Source organism: Sturnus vulgaris, chromosome 1, assembly GCF_052056855.1.
Source record: "Sturnus vulgaris isolate bStuVul1 chromosome 1, bStuVul1.hap1, whole genome shotgun sequence".
NCBI lineage: Eukaryota > Metazoa > Chordata > Aves > Passeriformes > Sturnidae > Sturnus > Sturnus vulgaris.
Genome location: NC_142243.1, coordinates 50,735,633 through 50,755,662, shown reverse-complemented (window position 1 = coordinate 50,755,662; position 20,030 = coordinate 50,735,633). Strand labels below are relative to the sequence as shown.

General features: G+C 43.6%; 1 protein-coding gene across 15 annotated transcripts in view; it reads left to right on the top strand.

Moving 5' to 3' along the window:
- Positions 1-717: 717 nt before the first annotated feature.
- The window catches only part of LOC148225207 (uncharacterized), a 109,028-nt gene continuing 89,715 nt past the window's right edge, over positions 718-20,030 (top strand). For 2 of the 15 annotated variants that reach the window (XM_088167201.1, XM_088167195.1), the window contains exons 1-3: positions 720-1,108; positions 15,817-15,997; positions 17,901-17,976. In XM_088167201.1, the coding sequence (XP_088023327.1) occupies positions 17,921-17,976 (56 nt within the window). In that variant the 5' untranslated portion in view covers positions 720-1,108; positions 15,817-15,997; positions 17,901-17,920. Of the gene's footprint in view, positions 1,109-15,816; positions 15,998-17,900; positions 17,977-20,030 lie in introns of all 15 variants that reach the window. The other 13 variants (XM_088167181.1, XM_088167176.1, XR_015804493.1 and 10 more) reach the window with 10 other exon arrangements.

Sequence of the window (20,030 nt, the reverse complement as noted above, 5' to 3'; positions counted from 1 at the left end):
GGTTGAATATGCTTTAATAATTTCAGCTTGCCTGGCAACATACTGGCCAGAGTATTGTTCACATGGTGAGTGATGGATGATAAATGTATTATTGACCAGTATTTCCAATGAAAGCATAAAATTGTTCTTGAAAATGAGAGTATGTTGGTTGTTTGGCTAAAAGTCAGCATGTGTCCTGGTAAGGTATTATTTCTTCAAATAAAGAGGGAGAGACAACATATTATGTAGCCCCTTGTGATTTGAAACAAACAAAAAAGATTCTGACAGAAAAAAGTGGGAAATAAAACAAGAGGAGGAAAAGCTGAAGAAAAACAGCGTTTTTTTCAAAATATTTTATTTTCTTAAGTAAATCAATGCTCTAGACAAATCTAATACAGCTTTATCAGTGAAATAAAAAAATATTTCCCTTTGCTGCTGTGTAACATTCCTGTGGTGGTTCCCCAGTTACTTAGCTGATTCCAAGCAGATACTATGGCAACCACTAGATTATCTCACCTGGATCATAATTTTCTAGTGACAGGACAGGAGAAGAATCCCTTAAAAGAAATAAAAGCAAAACTACTCCATTATGTAAGTAATTTTGACAGGAGAATTTTATGGAAGTTTATTTTTACATGCTTTCATAACTCACACAGTTAATGTTCAGGGGACAGAAGTTAGAGCTTCATGTTAGAATGTGACAGGAATAAACTCCTCCTAACAGCTGAAGCCTTACATATATTATTGGCTAATAGCTGGTAAGGTTATAAAACAGAATTTCCAAAACCTCTGTGTAGGTATACAGTTACCTGGGGAAAGGAAGCAGGATATATGAGGAAAACTAACAAGGATGTGCAGATAAATCCCTTAATGACCAGGAAAAGCACTGCCAGTGTTACTACTTCTCCATGCAACAGAAAAAAATCGTAACCTTATTCAAAATGCACTGGCAGAAATAGTGTCATCATGTCATTGCTTTAATGCATCAGTGATGGGGCTGCTGTGAATTGTACTAGAAACTAAACAACCTTTATCAGGAAGATATTTTGGATATACTTTTGGACAGATCCTATACATAGGATTCTGGGAGGCTGACAGACGAAGGATTCAGCAGCTTCGTTCTGGCAAGGTAAATCATCAGGACTGACTGTTGTTCAATTTGTTTTCAATGTCAAAGGGCTAAAAGAGGAAAGGTAAGGATGGGACAGCTTTGTTTTTTACAGAGCCTCCTTACTGGCAGGCTACAATGATTTGGATTCTGAGCTTTTTTTTTTTTTTAATGCCAGTCCAAACTATATTTTGTGAGTTTATTGAAGTTTTTCAGTTCACATATGTGTACACATTTGCAACTTGAGTAAGACAATTCTGTGTGGGCGGAAAAAACGACTTATTTTAGTTGGTATATTAGTTAATATACTTAGTTATTTTACTGATTTTCAAGTGTAGTCTTTTTTGGTGAAGCATACAACTTGCAAAACTGAATCTATATTTAACCCCATATAATAACCAGAGAAATTTAGGTTTCAGCGTGACACTTTATGTATGCTTCTTTGAGAAGAGATCTTTTGTATTGCTGAAGTGTGTGGACATTTTATGTTAATGTGAAGATTTCCTAGGTGCATGTTAGCTGTTTAATAATACCAGTGCTGCCTTTGGGCAGCCCCAAAGGTGTTAATGAACTTGAGCTCTTGTTTATTTATTAGGAATGAGTGCCTTGATACCTTAGTGAATGGCATTTCTTTAAAAGCACATACAACCTGAATTTCTTCCGGGGAAAAATGCTGGAGAACAAGGTGCAGAACAACTGGGATCCAGAATTCACTTATGCCCTGCCTGCTGATGCTGGTGTGGTTCCAGTGTGGGAAAAGTCCTGGTGTGAGGTCTGGAGGTCAGAGGCTGCTGCCATTCTGTAGAGGAATGAGAGGCTTCATAAGCACAGAGCAGCAGTGATGTTTAGTTAGAGCAAAGCCCTGACAGACATCACTGTCCTCTACTGCAGTTGTGGTCCCCAGTAGCCTTGAGTCACAGTCCCCATCTGTCCTCCTTGTTTTTCCCATGTCCAAATTTGAATCCTCCATTACTAGGAAGAGAGAGAATAAGAGTGCAAGTCCAGGTCCAGCATTTCATGTGTTCAAAGCTCTTAACAAACATCAACTAATTAAGCCTCAGCAAGTCCCTATGAGGCAGGTATTTATTCCAGCTGAGTGTTTGTGTCTGCAATCAACAATATGCTAGACTTAATCCTCCTGTCAATCAGCCTAATTGATTTAAATGTCTAATTGTGTAGATTCCCTCAAGTAAGTTCTTAAGAAAGATTAGCCTGGGGGAGAGAACTATGCAGGGGAGAAAAACATTGCAAGAGGAAATCCTCAGCCAAAAAAAGGCAAGGACAACTGTCCATGGTGGTTTTAAAAGCAGTTGGGGAGACAGGGGCTATGTTTTCATTGCTGCAAAGTATCTTCAAAGAGGCTCAAATAACCTAGAATTAATCAGTCTTTGTAAATGGGTTGGTTTCAAAAGGAAAAATTCAAAGAGAAAATCCCCAGTAGCAATGAGTAGTAGTATCAGGAGAGTGGTGAGGGACTGATGAGGCCACTCTGGGCATGAGTTCTGACTCTCTCATCTGCACTTTGTCTAGAGAATGACAGCTGCCCTCTGCATCTTGCAGGAGGCTGGCATTTTGAAACAAGATGATTTTTAGAGGGCCCTTCTGACCCAAAACATTTTATGATTCTAACATTTCTTACTGTGGTGCTGAATGGTAGTGTCCAAATGTGCTGCATGACCAAGTTGCCGCAGGGTTGTGGAGAAGGGGAAAAAGTTAAAAATGGGAGACCTGAGCTGAGAGATGTTGCAAAGGGAAACCCCCAGGCTCAAAGAGGTGTTGTGCTGTGGTCTTCTGTGCTATGGTCTCCTCCAGACATTTTCTGTGAAACTTCAGGGAACTAGAAAGTGTTTCAGGAAGTCACACATCTGTCTTCTTCCAAGGTAAGATTCCTGTGGCCTTCCTTATGGCCACTGGCAAGCCGGATCTTTAAAAGCTTAAGGAAAAGGATCCTTTTCTCGGTCATCGACAATGGCTTGTGTTGATCAAGGCTAGAGTGGGACTGCTGTCTATGCTGGAATATGTTACATCCTCCTTCACTGTCTGTGCCTCATTACAGAGCTGTGAGTAAGCTGCAAACACTTTCCAGATTGGGTCTTTCCTCCTACTTCGTGCAAGTCTCATTCCTTTCTGTGTGGCTTCAAGCACAAGCAAACCTTTATAGCTTGGGACATTGCTGCTGGAGAAATACTTCTGAGGACTGAGTTTTGGTGGTACTTTATATGAATATTTTACCTACTTTTCTTAGATGAGTTCTATGAGGTTTAAGAAGAAGGAGATCTACAAAGACTTTAAAATATCTTCTGTGGAGCAGAATCCAGAGACTGTTGAGGTTGGGGTGATTGTTGAGGTGGTACAGGTAAAGAAGTAGCAAGGGCCTTTGCAGGGGTTTTACAGAGATGTTTATTTCAGCCACACATGTGAACTAGTCCAGCGTTCAGAGGCAAAGGCAAGGCCTGATTTAGGGCTTTGGGTTAAGTACATGGGAAGAGCAGGGCAGGGAAAGAAGTATCAGAGACCAATTACCAGGGGACATGGGAGTGTCACAAGGATGGGGTTAGGGCATAGGGGCCAACAGGGAAACAGGGTGGGAGTGACCAAAAGGCTGACGGACAGGGAAAGGGCAGGGAGCTGTCCCAATGAACAGAACAGAGGTTGCTTTGGCCTTATAGAACAGGATTTATTATCAAGAGGGCAGCTGAGAGAGGCCTCTCGTGTTCCCTAACTACCCTTTAGGGTCTCCACAAGAGACCACCTTTGTTGTGGTAGGGGATGTATAAGTAGAGTCTAAAGAGCAGCTTAGAAACAAATAAACATACAAATCCAATGCCATTCTTCAAAATTTCACTAATACAAGCAATCCTTGTAGAAATCCACAATGAAAGTAAACAGTAGGTAATTTTGCAGTTGCTGCAAAGAAACCATCTTCTTGCCTGCATCCCTTTCTACAATGTGCAAACAGCTTTGAAAAAGAGATATGGTTGTAACTTCAAGCTGACAAGAATTGCAATATGAAATTCATTTCAGACAGAAAATAAAAGAAAATTTGAAAAAGGATGTCTACGAAAGGACATGACTCAGGAAGCTGTATTAATTGGTGAAAAATGTTGCTTTGCATATTGTAACATCAAGAACCTTTATGTCAAAGTAAAATCCAATAATGTTACTGTGTTTTAAACACAGATGTTCCTTTTGTGTTCACCCGTTTCTTATGAACAAAGGAAGGGTGGTTTGAAACAAAAATAACTGAATACATTTCCAAAGAGCTTTAAGCATAAAACAGGTAATTTAGATGATGTTCATCAAACATCTGCTAAACCTGGGAAAAAAGTATGTACACAGGTAGTATTACTCTAGGTTTCTAATTAGTGTGGGCTTCAATTTTCAGTGTCTCTCAATAAAATTGGGCCCTTGCAATTTTAGGAAATGAAAGTGACACTACATTTTGTTACACACCATGTTCCTGCACGTGTACTTATCTCATTTTTTCCAGTGATGCTGACTTGTCCAAGAAATTATAACTGCTCACAGTACAAAACACTCGATTTTTCTATTAACCAAAATGATAAAGGTTTACAGTGCTGTGGTGTCTTGAAGTGTCTCTTGAAGTGAAGAGCCTTTTCGGTAATTCTGTCTTTACTAAAGCAGCTTTGATATTTTAGTAAGAAAACTCCTCTCATGGTGTGGTTGTATTTAGGCCAAGTGACATCCAGAAGATATACAGAACATGTATTCATCCCACATGTGTAGTATTTGTCATAGCTATGGCTGTGTGACCTGCCAGCTGGTCTGTCTGCAGATGAGACAAAGTGCTCTTCCTAAACTTGTAAGGAAAATGAAAGTGCAAAGGACAGGAAAGCAAAAATAAATGAGAGAAGGAAGAAAGGTGAAGGACTGTCTTAGCTAACAGGAGGCTTTTGCTATGGTTCCCATGACCTATGAGCTAAAGGTGCCTTGGGTTACCAGATCCTACACATCAGGCTGTACTGCCAGGCTGGGCCCTCAGGTGTTTGGTGTAGGCTGCTCACTTCCAAATTAGCCATGTCTGACCCTTGCCTCCTTCATGCTCATGTTGTTGTGAGCTCTTTTTATTTGTTAATACTTCAGGTAACTGGTGAGTTCTCTTGCTTGCTTGATAAGGTCTTTAGTGCCAGGCAAAGCATGACTTTCTTCAACCCTCTTCAATTTTCCCTCTAATCCATTCAGCTCTTATATAAAACCTCCAGAACAGACGACTAAAAGCAAGGGACCTTCCTTATTCTTTGCACATGGGCCTCGAGGCATAGCTACTGGGAATTATTTATTATAAGGACATAACCTTTTCCATCTTAATAGAAGTGTACATTTTCTTTTTCTTCCCAAAGATTTCCATTAACAGCCAGTAACACTGTGCTTCCCACAGGGCTGTCTTCTTGCCAGGACTGAATTGTTTAATGTATTCCTGCTTCAGGCAGCAGGAGGATGCACACAGAAATCCCGCAGTGCTCAGGGAGGTCTTCTCTGATGAGCATGCCCCAGGGCAACCCAATGAGTGCACAACTCCAACCAAAGCCTATGAACAGTGTATGGAAAAATACTAATGAACACTTGTCAAAGCCTCACTTTCAGGCCTCAAGATCATCAAGGCTTCAGAAAAACTTGCAGTGACCCTGTGAAACACACTGGATAGAAGTAAACTGATAGTAAAGGGAGGGTAGAAAAGGGGACATGGTGGCCCATCACTGCCCAGGTCAGCAATACCAGACCTGTCTTGGCTTGCTGAGAGTGCAGAGAGCTGTGTAGAGAGAAGGGACAACTGCTGTGCAATGCAGCACCTTTGGGATGTGGCTACTCACCCCCCATGAGCAGCAGAGCTGCTGTCCTGGGAGGTGAGGTGCCAGAGGAGGAGGAGGTAAGTGCCAGCTATAGTAGGACCATGGCTTGCTCTCTCAAAGCCTCTGCAGCCCTGCACATTCACCTGGTCCCAGCAAAATCCATCCTGTGGCTCTTTCCTCTTCTTCAACACAGCTGTAATGCAGGAGTTTTTAATTTTCTGGGTTTCATTCAATAAGCACACTAGGGTTTATACCGAGCTTATCCATACAGCTCTGTGCACAGCTACAGGCTTCTGATTTTTCCTTCCCCTTCAAATGTTTCAGTTTTATTACGGTTTCTGAGGGAGAGCGCCATGGCCAGTGAGGCCACCAGGTGGTGTTCTTGGCACAGAAATGGGGGACTTGGGACGCCACTCTCTACTCGGGATTGAGCTCCGTGCAAAGGTTTGGGCTTGGCTGCAGCAGTAATTTACAAATGTTTGACACCAACAGCTGTTCCTCTACAGAATGCACAAACGTTTCCTGATTTTGAAATTAGTCCTGAAAAAAACATTTTAAATACAGACATCTTCTTTCAGTGTCTCTCAAAGGGGAAAAAAAGACCAGTTTTGAAATGGGAATCTTCTTGACACCCCCTCAGCAAAGAGTGTGGTCCAGAGGATGGCTCTGATGATGCCTCGACTTCTGCACAAGAGAGGTGTGGGAGATCAGTTGCTATAGCATAGCTTTTCTTACAGGTACCATAGCTACCATGGGCAGTGGGTGTGGAAATTTGGTATTTTTGTTTTAAATCTCCCCAGGGGAAAAATGCAAAGATGTCTTCCTTCTGCCTGCTTCCCTGGGGAAACTCTCTAGTATTCTGGTCTCAAGAGTCTGCCCCGGGGGAGCTTACACAGTGCCTGTCCTGGTGGGGAGCTCCCAGCAGGGATGGCCCTGCGCCAGTGGTCAGTTAGAGCCCTTGGCTGCCTTCTGTGAGACCTGGGCTGACACCTCAAATGTGGTTGCCTTAAGGCTTTCCTACTGGAAACCTCTACAGCCCTGTTTTTCTGGAATGGTTTCCTGTTGCAAACTCTGCCTGCAGAAGTAACCCTTTGGCAGCAAATGGCACCCTGTGTTTTTCACAATTTGAAGACTTGGCTATTTTGGCCATTATTTTGCCCTCACCTTCCATTCAGCTTGTCTGATTTAGAGATTAAATCCAAGACTTGTGCCTATTGCTGAAATGAGTAGAACTATTGCCAGTGATGTGCCATCTGATGCTGTCAGATACAAAGAAGGATCCAGAGTTGAGCAGGTGACAGTCTTCTAAATTATGTCCCCAAGTGATAAACAGATTGAGGGTGGATGGAGATGCTGGAGATAAAATGTGTTGTTTTGTTCTGTCTTACTGAGCAATGTGGGCTGTTTTCTTTTATCTGAGTCAGAGCTGAGGAGCTTTATTCCTGTGCTATACCAAGGCTAACGGATGCTACTGGAGCTCAAACACTGGTCCTGGACCAGCCATTCTGTAGCAGCTGAAACTGCTTTGATAGGCAGGAATCAGCTGAAATTCGGGCTTGTTGCCAGGCAGAGTATCAAAGGAGGACTCGGGACCTCAGCAACCTCCCTTTTCTCAGCCTTTTTTTTCCTTTTTTTTTTCTGATATTTTACTTCTCCTAGGAGGAAGTACTGAATTTTTATAGCACTTTGCTTTTTCAAGTTCCTCTCAAGCTACTCAGCTTCTTCTCATGGCCTCCAGCATCCTCACGAGAAGGTGAGGCACCTGGCAGAGTAAAGGCTTTTGAAGTGTGGTGAGCAGTTCTCTTCCTGCTGGCAGCCCAGTACATAGTTACTATCTTTCATTTTGGGCATGGAACAGGTGTTGCAACAGCACTCTCCAAATTACTGCAGGAAGCAGTATATTTAAAAAAATACCTATATTAAAAATAATTATAATAATTAAAAAAATAATAATATGTCCCTATATTAGAAAAAAAAAGATCACTGGTGTTACTGTTTGTGTTGGTTTGAAAGTAAAACCAGTGCGAGACTCCAAGTCAGTAATACAATTTAATAGGAGAAAAGAGAAACAATAAAATACATGCAATAATATGAAAGAAACAACCACCAACACAGTCAGAAATACAACCTGACACCCTGTCAGTCAGGGTGTTGGTAGACGTCCGTATAAATGGTGGCTGCAGTCCTCCTGGATGAAGGATGTGGTTCTGTTGAAGCAGTGCTCCTCTAGAAGGTGCAGTTTTCCTCCGAAGATCCAGCGATGATGTGGAAAAGGTCCGACTTTCCTCTGGGATCCAGTAGAAAGGTCTGCCCTCAGGTCCCAAACTCCAGTTTTTTATCTAGGTAGGAAAGGCTTGGCTCCTGCCCCCGGTTGGGGCATCTCCCAATGTAATCTTATCAGCCACACAATAGGACTTAATGGCCCATTAACGGAATATATCTTCTGGAGGAAGGATGGGTTGTGAAAAGATAACAATGATCATCCCCTGATCTTATCAGATGGCACATCAGCAGAGGATATCTCCCACAGAGATAAGGATCACCACCCCTCCCACATTTTAACAGATGGTGATAGAATACACATTTTTGCATTGTACCCCAGGACATAATCCACCCCTTATTCTATTACCATCTACATCACACCCAAACCAATACCCTCTTACAGATATATAATACAAAATGAAACCTTACATACAGTTCTCACTAAAAATTAGGTCTCTTTGCGGTACACAACGGGTTTCCCCATCTTTCTGCATTACCCACCAAGTGCAACCAGGTCCTTGAGCAAAAACAATCCCACGGATTGGTTTGCCTTTGCCTGTGGTGGGATTAATCCAAACAGTCTTTCCTAAAATACCTTTCATGTGTACCACAGGGACCTTGTCCCCATCCACTGTGTGCAGGGGTTCAGAGTGGGCAGGACCGGCTCGATTGATGGACCCTCGGGTGTTAACCATACAGGTGGCTTTGGCCAAGTTCATTTCCCAATTTCTGAAGGTTCCACCACCAAGTGCTTTCAAAGTAGTCTTAAGGAGTCCATTACACCGTTCAACTTTCCCAGCAGCTGGTGCATGGTAAGGGATGTGATATATCCATTCAATACCATGTTCTTTGGCCCAGGTGTTGATAAGGCCGTTCTTGAAATGGGTTCCGTTGTCTGATTCAATTCTCTCAGGGGTACCATGCCTCCAAAGGACTTGTTTTTCTAGGCCCAAGATGGTGTTCCGGGCAGTGGCATGAGGCACAGGGTAGGTCTCTAACCATCCTGTAGTTGCTTCCACCATGGTCAGTACATAGCGTTTGCCCTGGCGAGTTTGGGGAAGGGTGATGTAGTCAATTTGCCAGGCTTCCCCATACCTGTACTTCAACCATCGTCCACCGTACCACAGAGGCTTCACCCGCTTGGCCTGTTTGATTGCGGCACAGGTCTCGCAGTCATGGATGACTTGTGAGATGCTGTCCATGGTAAGGTCCACCCCTCGGTCATGGGCCCATCGGTACGTTGCATCTCTCCCCTGATGACCAGAGGCATCATGGGCCCAACGAGCTAGGAATGATTCTCCCTTGTGCTGCCAGTCTAGATCCACCTGTGATACTTTCACTTTGGCAGCTCGGTCCACCTGCTCGTTGTTGTGATGTTCTTCATTAGCCCGGCTTTTGGGTACATGTGCATCCACATGTCGAACCGTTATGGTCAATTTCTCTACTCGGGCAGCAATGTCCTGCCAAATCTCAGCTGCCCAGATGGGTTTCCCTCTGCGTTGCCAGTTGGCCTTTTTCCAGCGATCCAGCCATCCCCACAGAGCATTAGCTACCATCCATGAGTCAGTGTAGAGATAGAGCCTTGGCCACTTCTCTCGTTCAGCAATATCCAAAGCCAACTGGACGGCTTTTTAGCTCTGCGACCTGACTTGATCCACCTTGTTCCTCGGTAGCTTGTGCAACTTGTGTGGGGCTCCATACTGCAGCTTTCCATTCCCGGTTAGTGCCTACAATTCGGCAGGAACCATCAGTGAAGAGGGCATATCGTCTTTCAGTCTCCGGTAGCTCATTAGATGGTGGGGCTTCCTCAGCATGTGCCACTTGCTCCTCTTCTTCTTCAGAAGACAATCCAAAAGTCTCACCTTCAGGCCAGTTTGTAATTATTTCCAGAATCCCAGGGTGATTTGGATTCCCAATACGGGCGTGCTGAGTGATGAGAGCAATCCACTTGCTCCATGTGGTGTCAGTGGCGTGATGTGTGGAAGGCACCTTTCCCTTGAACATCCAGCCCAGCACTGGTAGTCGGGGTGCCAGGAGGAGTTGTGTTTCTGTGCCAATCACCTCTGAGGCCGCTTGAACTCCTTCATAGGCGGCCAAGATCTCCTTCTCTGTGGGAGTGTAGTTGGCTTCAGATCCTTTGTAGCTTCTGCTCCAGAATCCCAGTGGTCGACCCCGAGTCTCACCAGGCACCTTCTGCCACAGGCTCCAAGACAAACCATGGTTCCCGGCTGCAGAGTAGAGCACATTCTTCACATCTGGTCCCGTCCTGACTGGGCCAAGGGCTACTGCATGAGCAATCTCTTGCTTGATCTGGGCGAAGGCTTGCTGCTGCTCAGGGCCCCAGTGGAAATCGTTCTTCTTGCGGGTGACCAGGTAAAGAGGGCTCACAATCTGACTGTACTCAGGAATGTGCATTCTCCAAAAGCCTATGGCACCTAGGAAAGCTTGTGTTTCCTTCTTGTTGGTAGGTGGAGACATAGCGGTGATCTTATTAATTACCTCTGTTGGGATCTGACGACGTCCATCTTGCCACTTGACTCCTAGAAACTGAATTTCCTGAGCCGGTCCCTTAACTTTACTTCGCTTAATGGCAAAACCAGCTTTCAGCAGAATCTGGATAATCTTCTCTCCTTTCTTGAAGACTTCCCCTGCTGTGCTGCCCCATACAATGATGTCATCGATATACTGTAGATGTTCGGGGGCCTCACCCTTTTCCAGTGCAGCCTGGATCAGTCCATGACAGATGGTGGGACTGTGCTTCCACCCCTGGGGCAGACGATTCCAGGTGTACTGCACGCCCCTCCAGGTGAAAGCAAACTGAGGCCTGCATTCTGCTGCCAGAGGAATGGAGAAAAATGCATTGGCGATATCGATAGTGGCATACCACTTTGCTGCCTTGGACTCCAGCTCATACTGGAGTTCCAGCATGTCTGGCACAGCAGCGCTCAGCAGTGGAGTCACCTCATTCAATGCACGAATAGTCTACGGTCAATCTCCATTCTCCTTCTGATTTACGCACAGGCCAGATGGGGCTGTTGAAGGGTGAGTGGGTTTTGCTGACCACCCCTTGGCTCTCCAGCTCACGGATCATTTCATGGATGGGAATCACTGAGTCTCTGTCAGTACGGTATTGCCGATGGTGTACTGTTGTTCTGGCGATTGGTACCTGTTGCTCTTCAACTCTCAGTAGTCCCACAGCAGAGGGGTCATCTGCAAGACCAGGCAAGGTGCTCAGTTTTCTAATGTCGTCTGTCTCTACAGCAGCTATCCTAAAAGCCCAGCGATATCCTTTTGGGTCTTTGAAGCATCCATTTCTAAGATAGTCTATGCCAAGGATGCATGGGGCCTCTGGGCCAGTCACGATGGGGTATTTCTGCCACCTGTTCCCAGTTAAACTAACTTCGGCCTCCACTACAGTCAGCTGCTGGGATCCTCCTGTTACCCCAAAAATAGAGATGGATTCTTCTCCTACATACTTTGATGGCATCAGAGTACACTGGGCGCCGGTGTCAACCAAAGCCTTATGTTTTTGTGGGTCAGATGTGCCAGACCAGTGGATCCACACAATCCAATAGATCCGATTATCCCTCTCCTCTACCTGGCTAGAGGCAGGGCTCCTCTATTCCTGATCCTGGTACATGTTGCTCTCTCCCTGTAAATAGGTTCTTGAGGTTCCTTCAAGAGGATCAGTCATATCATCATTCTGATACTGTCTGGAGTTCTGTTCACGAGAGACTGGAGCAGCATTGACTCTAGATGAGCTTCTTGGGGTAGGTGTCCCTCTTTTCAGCTCACGTACCTGGGCTGCTAAGGAGGAGGTGGGTTTTCCATCCCACTTCCTCATGTCTTCTCCATGCTCCTGAAGGAAAAAACAGAGGTTACCTCGTAGAGTGTGTCCTCTCTCCCTGCCTGAGGAACGCTGGCTCCTAATGGCAGAAACTCTTGTTGGTTCTGGAGAGATCTGGTAGTTGTTTTCCTTAAGTTCTTTTTTTAGTTTCTGATGGCCCTCTTCAATCAGGTTTCGGACTTGCTCCACCAGCCTTGTTTCCACGGATGAGACATGGGTACGAAATGGGGCTGTGACAGTGTCCTCATAAATTCTTAGGTTATTGGCCAAGACGCCTACCATGTCCTCACCTTCCCTCCACTGCAGCGTTGCCAGGTAATGGGAATACATCTCTGGTCCAAGCCGTGCAAATCTCAACCACATCTGTGACGTGCACTGGACACAGTCTGGGCTCTTAGGAAATCTCTCATCTTCTGAGAAAATGATCTCCAGCACGGCCAATTCCCTCAGGCATCGGATACCTTGTTCTATTGTGCTCCATTTTCCTTGGTGCACCTGGAGATCTTATTTACAAAGGTATCTGTCCTTCACACTTGTCAGCAGTCGCTGCCAGAGGCTGAGAGTTTCTTGGGTTCTCCCAATCCCCTGGTCAATGACCACATCCCGGGACAGAGATCCCAGTTGCCTGGCCTCACATCCATCCAGAATGGTGTCATTGGCTGCAGCGTCCCAGATGCGGAGCAGCCAGGTCAAGATGGACTCATTTGTCTGGCGGGTGAATTCCCTCCGCAGGTCACGCAGCTCACCCAGGGATAGAGACCGAGTGATGATTTCTGGCTCTGTAACTTCTGCTGGGTGCGAAGGTCCTGCCACGTCCTCGTCAGTCACTATGCGAACTGATTTGCTCTTTGATTTCTTCTTCTGAACAGGGGCAACTGCTACTGGTCTAGGCTGTTCTGGCTCAGTGATGGTTTGTGTGGAGATGCTGATGGTGCTTCTGTCTTTTTCCTCCTCTGTGGCAGTCTGCATAGACACGGACACTGTTGCTTTGCTTTTGGCTTTTTCCTCCTCTGTGGCAGTCTGCATAGACACGGACACTGTTGCTTTTTGTTTGATTCTTCTCCTCTTTGTGACATTCTGTGCAGACGTGGACGAAGTTGATTTGTTTCTTTTTTCCTCTTCCTCAAGAATACGCATCAATACGCCATGTAGTGTTTTGTTTCTAAGCATGTTGTAGGCTGTAAAGGCTGTGCAGAGGAGACAAAGCAGAACTTACAATAATATTATGCTGTCCTTAGCATCCAGCAGGAACTCAACATTTCCGAAAACTACTGTATCAGGCCGGAAAGATTGGAAAAAATCAGCCTTTACCCCTCCCCCCAAGCGCTGGGTGTGATTGTTAAAACCCCGGATGTAGCAACCTAGACTAGGACAAGCAAACAAAGTCGAGTATATATTCTGGATTATGTTCATTGCCTCAGAGGTTATCATGCAGTAGACATAATAGGCCAGTAAAGCAATTTTTATACCATATCCTGGTCTACACAGGAGCATCACAGCTGGCAGATAGTTCCCCATGTGTGGAAAAATATAGAGAGCAAGATATAAAACCCATGTAAGCATGTTGAGAATCATGGTGAAAACAAAATTGTAATACTGACTTTTCTCAGTACCCTTCGTGCCCCACATTGGGCGCCAATTAATGTGTTGGTTTGAAAGTAAAACCAGTGCGAGACTCCAAGTCAGTAATACAATTTAATAGGAGAAAAGAGAAACAATAAAATACATGCAATAATATGAAAGAAACAACCACCAACACAGTCAGAAATACAACCTGACACCCTGTCAGTCAGGGTGTTGGTAGACGTCCGTATAAATGGTGGCTGCAGTCCTCCTGGATGAAGGATGTGGTTCTGTTGAAGCAGTGCTCCTCTAGAAGGTGCAGTTTTCCTCCGAAGATCCAGCGATGATGTGGAAAAGGTCCGACTTTCCTCTGGGATCCAGTAGAAAGGTCTGCCCTCAGGTCCCAAACTCCAGTTTTTTATCTAGGTAGGAAAGGCTTGGCTCCTGCCCCCGGTTGGGGCATCTCCCAATGTAATCTTATCAGCCACACAATAGGACTTAATGGCCCATTAACGGAATATATCTTCTGGAGGAAGGATGGGTTGTGAAAAGATAACGATGATCATCCCCTGATCTTATCAGATGGCACATCAGCAGAGGATATCTCCCACAGAGATAAGGATCACCACCCCTCCCACATTTTAACAGATGGTGATAGAATACACATTTTTGCATTGTACCCCAGGACACTGTTGTAACAGGTGACACTAAAAAATGCAAATATGACATCAGAATGAAACACTGGATTGTCTGCATGCAGCCATCCTTGAATGGCTCATGACTCCTCTTAACTGATGAACAGCCAGGGTCTGGCAACAAATTTATTTATTTATTTCCAGAATGTAGCTGGGGCGCCTCAGTTATTTATATTGCCCTTGCAATGTCCAGTAAAACAATTGAAGCAACCTCTGGTTCCTGATTCTTTGGGCCATGTCAGGAATTGTGCTGGGTTATTTTTCTCAGGTTTTGATATCTGATCACCCAAGTCATGGATTCCAGCTATTCCATTGATGCTGTAGGGCAGCACTGAGGGACAAACTGCAGGTCCCTGTCCCACACTGAGTGCAGGACTTGTGCTCTTGAATCTGGGGTTTGAGCCTGTGTCAGAAATGGCCATCACTGGGCTTGGTGGAGTGCACTTTGCAAACATATAGATCTGATTTCAAGTCTGTTGAAATAAATCTGAATTTTTATGATGGGTGACAATTCATTCTCATTCTTGAGTTAAAAAGACCTTCCTCTAGGGATGTCCTAACAAATGGGCAGGACAAGAGAAGTAGGAGGTTGTTTCCTTCTGTTATTTGAGAAAAAGACTGTGGTGGGGTTGTTCACTTAATGAGCCCATTAGTACAGAAAGAGGGAAAAGACAAGGAAGTTGCCTAGAAGATGTTGTGGTGTGTGTGCTTGCAATACATTCTTTCATAAGAGGTCTCTCTGTTGCCTTCCAAAGCTCAGGGGAGATGAATTTGCTAATAAAAAGTTCAGCTATGAGGGAGCCCCTCTACAGATTATTATTATTATTATTATTATTATTATTATTTATAAAAAATGTTTTGGAGACATAAAATGCTGCTGGACTGGGCTAGGGAAAATGTGTTTTGTATTCTACTCTGATTTTTTTCTTTTCATAGACCATCTCTTTTAGTAACGTATACTGTTAGAATTGTTGGATTTCAAAATAAAATTGAATTGAAGTGATCATGCTTGGAAAGGAAATAGGTTATGGGATCTATAGACCCTCTCCTTCTTATAGTAGATAAAAACTTTCCAGTTCTTGGGGTTAAGTGTACTGTTCTGTTGCAACAACAATAACAACAACGATAATTAAAAAAAAATTGTCTTATTCCCAGAAACTTGAACTGCCAAAATGACAGTGGTGCTGTCTATGCAGCAGCTAAAACTTGTTTGGGTTGTATACAGTTCCAAATACACTGTTTGCTTTTTCAGCGCCTCTCTGCCTTGTGCTTTGTTGCTAGTTGCAGCCTGTGGCCAAAAACAGAACCCAAGACCCTCAATCATCAATATTTCTGGTGGAAACCCTGCACCAGAAGGGGGTCTGATATAGGAGTGAAGTCAGAGGCAGGGATGTGTGACCTGAGGTAGACCTGTAAGGCTCCTTATGGGTAGCTCTTTTTCTTACATGCTTGTCTCAAAAATAAGGGGTAAGCAAGCGGAGATAAAGTTTTATGAAGGCGCTAAATAAAATGGAAATTAATTTTCTTTATGTTTTCTCTTCTCACCTCTAGGTGGAAGTTGAAGCCCTTTCTGTGCTGGAATTGTCTGAAGGACAGAGTGCTGTGGGCACTATCTGACACTGGGGAGTGCTCATGCCCAGGCCCTGGGGGTGACCTGCTTCCCCTGTCAGAGGTGGTCACTGAGCTGGCAAGGAGGTTTGCTCGGGGGTAGCATTGCTTTCTCTTCTCTGGTGTGAGTTCTACAGTATTTTCTCTGTTTCCTTGGCATTGCTGGCTGTTTCTTAGTAAAAAGCACAAGATCTTGGGATTTCTAAACAGGGTGTTGTCTGAGAAAGCCTGTGGTGGGCATTAATAGCTGCCTATGGATGTGGGATACTGTGTGTGCACAGGTGAGGGATTACACCAGTGGAGTAGTGCCATAAGTAAAAGGACACTCAGGTACTGAAAAGGATCATAATTTCTCTAATTTGGTGTCCTGGACACTAAATGGGCTGACTTGAATTGTTGGCAAGTAACTTACTTTAAAATAGATTTCCTGTCTAAAACATACTTTCAACAAGAAATTATGCTCTGAAGATGCCCTTGAAAGAGTTGCAGAAGCTGTTCACATGCATAGCTTGAAGGAAAAAAAATACATGAAATGTAATATGCTTTGCACATGTCAAAGAAAAGAAATGGCCAGAACTCTATGAAACCAAGAAAAAAATATGTGTTTGCTCTATAAGTGGTGGCTGCCTGGTCTGAATGTTCAGAACGAGAGAATAAGGGTGAATTTTCTATATCTGCTGTGCAGATTTTGTCCAAAAAGAGGCCAATGCAGCCCCTGAAAGTTTCTTAGTAGCTGACAGGTGTCATGCGTGACACCTGTCTGTAAGCGGCCTTGGCAATTTGTTGAGCATTTGTGTACACACATAATCTATGAGCAAATAGGGGGTCTTTTCCTTTTGTTCACCACTGAAAGGTAGGTTTGATATCCAGCTTTATAGACCATGCATAGAATTCAGTTGTGTACAAGGAACATATTTTGGAGGGAAGCCTTTTGGAAAGACACTGGTTTTTTTCTAATGGAAGTGCATCCATGACTGTAGAGCTTTCGGCCTCAGCTTAATAAAGAATCGTGGGAATAAACAAATTTTGTTGCAGTCCATTACCTGGGGCCTGGTTACATCCTTGAAGGACACAGAGAATCTTCAGAAAACGAATCAGAGACTCCTGTGCTTTCTCAATGTTTACCCCTGCCCCTGTGTTGCAGACATTCCTTTGGGCCAGGTTTCTCCTGCAGTTTGTTTCCAACATAGAAAACCAGTACTGAGTCCATCACATTTCAAATCTGGGTGGATACTTAGTGGATACACTGTACCTTATACAAATTTCTTTCTTCTTTCTTTCTATTTTTTTTTAATGTTAGTTTTATAAATCCCCTGGAAAGAAAATCAAAAGAAAACACCCTAACAATAACCAACCCCCCCCCCCCCCCCCCCAAAATATTGAGATTAAGAAACTAACTGAAGGTGAAAAAAATCTCAACACATAGTTATGAGGCTTGAGATAATCCATACTCACAAGTTCACAAGTATAAAACTTTGGGATTCGGTCATCTATGTATGTTAAAAAAGGCTGCCAAGTAGCTTCTGTTAGAGAAACATCTGATTGCACAAGTCCAGAAAATGTCTGAATGAGACCAGTCTGTATTATCTAGGCATATTTAGGTTTGGGACTGCATCTGTCTTGCCATGAATGGAGCATAAATGGCAATATGGTTCTACTTGAAGCTCTAGAAATCCCTAAGGTTTATTTAGTTTTTAAAATTTGAGCTCTGAATTGATCTGCTCCCATTTGAAGAGACATCTGAGTTTACATATCTATTCTACATATCATATTCTTTCAGCTCTTAAAAATAATTTTAAAAAATGGGTTTGAAAGGGAATTATATATATAACATTTTGAAAAACCCTTTCTGAGTTGTTTCTGGTTTTGCACGATCCTATTTGTTAGCTAAGCACTTAAATTCTGATTGGGTTGACTCATAAGATGAAATTGTAGTATTTTATCCTGTATACCACTCGGATTATCTTTTATGAGATGGAATATCACACCTGCCAAAGTGTTAAACATAATATATTTTTATATGGCAGCTTTTATCTCAAAGCACTCCATGAAGCACTGCAATGGTGCTCGAAACTTCCAGATGATCGGGATAATTACTGCTGGGTGAGTCATGTTTTCAGAAATTATTAAGAATTTGGGATTCGGACCCAGAAGCCTGATCCTCCTCTTATGTTGTCCCCTGCAGTCAAGAAAATTTCTGGTGTATTGTAGGGAACAACTGCTTGGCTTGCATGGTTTAAATCAAATAAGGATCAAAGCACTTATGGTTATCTAGTAAACCAACAATTGATGAACATCAGTATTAGCAGCAAAACAGGTAAACCATGGGACTAGATACTTTCAAGATGCTAATTAGAGTCTGTAAGTGCCTAAACTTCTTCTTATAACTAACCTTCCTAACTTTCTGGCAATGCTCAACTGAGGTTTACCTGCTACTGTTACCATTTTTCTCCCCAGTCCTGTAAATTTTCATGCATATTTCACAGTTAATTCCAAGCTGATGCCTTTCCTCAACTCTCTACAGAATTCCCCATCCATTTCTGTTTGGGTATTCATCTGAGTGTTGTCTTGGGCAAACTCTGTGAACCCTTGTTAATTTTCCCCTGACAATGTGAATTTTGAGGTAGGCACTGTCTCAGTACCTCAGGGTTCTCAGGCCTTTACTTGCAAGCACTATTTACTCCTGCATCCCTTTCACATCATCCCTTGTTATCCCTCCACCTTGTTAGGTGCAGGTACCCCCATGCTGCTGTAATTTCTGCTCCTTCCTAAAATTGGAAGTAAAAAAGGATCTCTTGATGGAGAATTTTAAAGCACCTAAACACCTAGACACACCAAATCATGTCACTTTATAAAACTGAGACTCAGGATCCCAAGATCCTATTGAGAAAGCTGCTCACTGTGATTTTTTCTAAGTACTCTTTCGGCAAAGAGCACCTTGAGTTAAAAATGCTGTGAGCGCTTCAGCATACACATCAAATGTGCAGTTTCAGGTCTTGTAAACTCAGCTGGAGGATAATCCACCCACTTTACATGTTGGATCCTAGAGCATTTTACAAAGGAATGTAAAGAGGTTGCCCTCAGAAGACAGGCAGCTCAGCCTGGCCAGCTGTGCATTGTTCTGTGGCTGGAGCTGGGGAAGGAGCTTCCTCACTGCAAACAATGATTCATGGAAACCACTGTTTCAGGTGGCAGAATAACCACTAATGCACACAGGGAGCCTTGGCCCACGTTCCAGAAGAGATAAATTCCTCATGCTAATGCCCAGTTAGTGGGTTACATGTCCTTGCAATCTTCCTCAGGGCAACACAGAACTGTGAGATGGCTTCCTTACAAAACCATTCAGGCTCAGGCACAGTGTTACTGAAGCCTGAGGAACAACCAGGTCCCCAGGCAGCAGCACTGTTCTTACAATTGCTGTCTCCTGCCGTATCTTTTGAGAGAGAAGTTAGTGTTTGCAGATTGCCTGTACAGGTATTCTTGTCTGCATTTTCCTTTCTAGATAGCATGAAGGACACTCTCCCTGCTCTGGCTGATGATGCCCTGCCAGAAAAAGCACTGAGCTTTGCAACTTCTCGGGAATATGGAAATAAACAAAATGAGTAGCATAAAAAATGAATTTCCTTTGAAATTCAAATGTCACAGAAATAAGCACATCTGATATATGTCAACTTGCCATGCAGAATTGTTTTCTGACAGGATCCATGGGCCCTTGCATGGAAATTAAATAATAAAAAATATCCATTAAATACACCCAGTATTGATAAAGCCATTTAGACACTAGTTCAATACATATTAGGCCATTCTTCTGAGAGTATTTGTTCCACTAATAAATATGCCTCAAACTCTTTAATTCTTGTGGTACAAGTCAGGCCTTCTAAGTTATCTATTGTCCTTGAAGATACTTAGAATTTTGCTTGTGCTTGAGTGAATGTTCCATTGAATTCAATGCCTGGGATGATGATAAGAGTTCTTAATACCTTTACAAAGAAACTAATAATCATCCAGTTACTGTGGTTCAGAGAGCTAAGGCTGGCTATATTTATCCTGCAATAAACTTCTTGGGGCCTATGTAGTTGTGATAAGGCCCTTCCTTAATGGGTTTTCCTGATGTCTCTTCTGAGCTTGGGAGGAAGCTGCAGGGGATGAGGCACCTC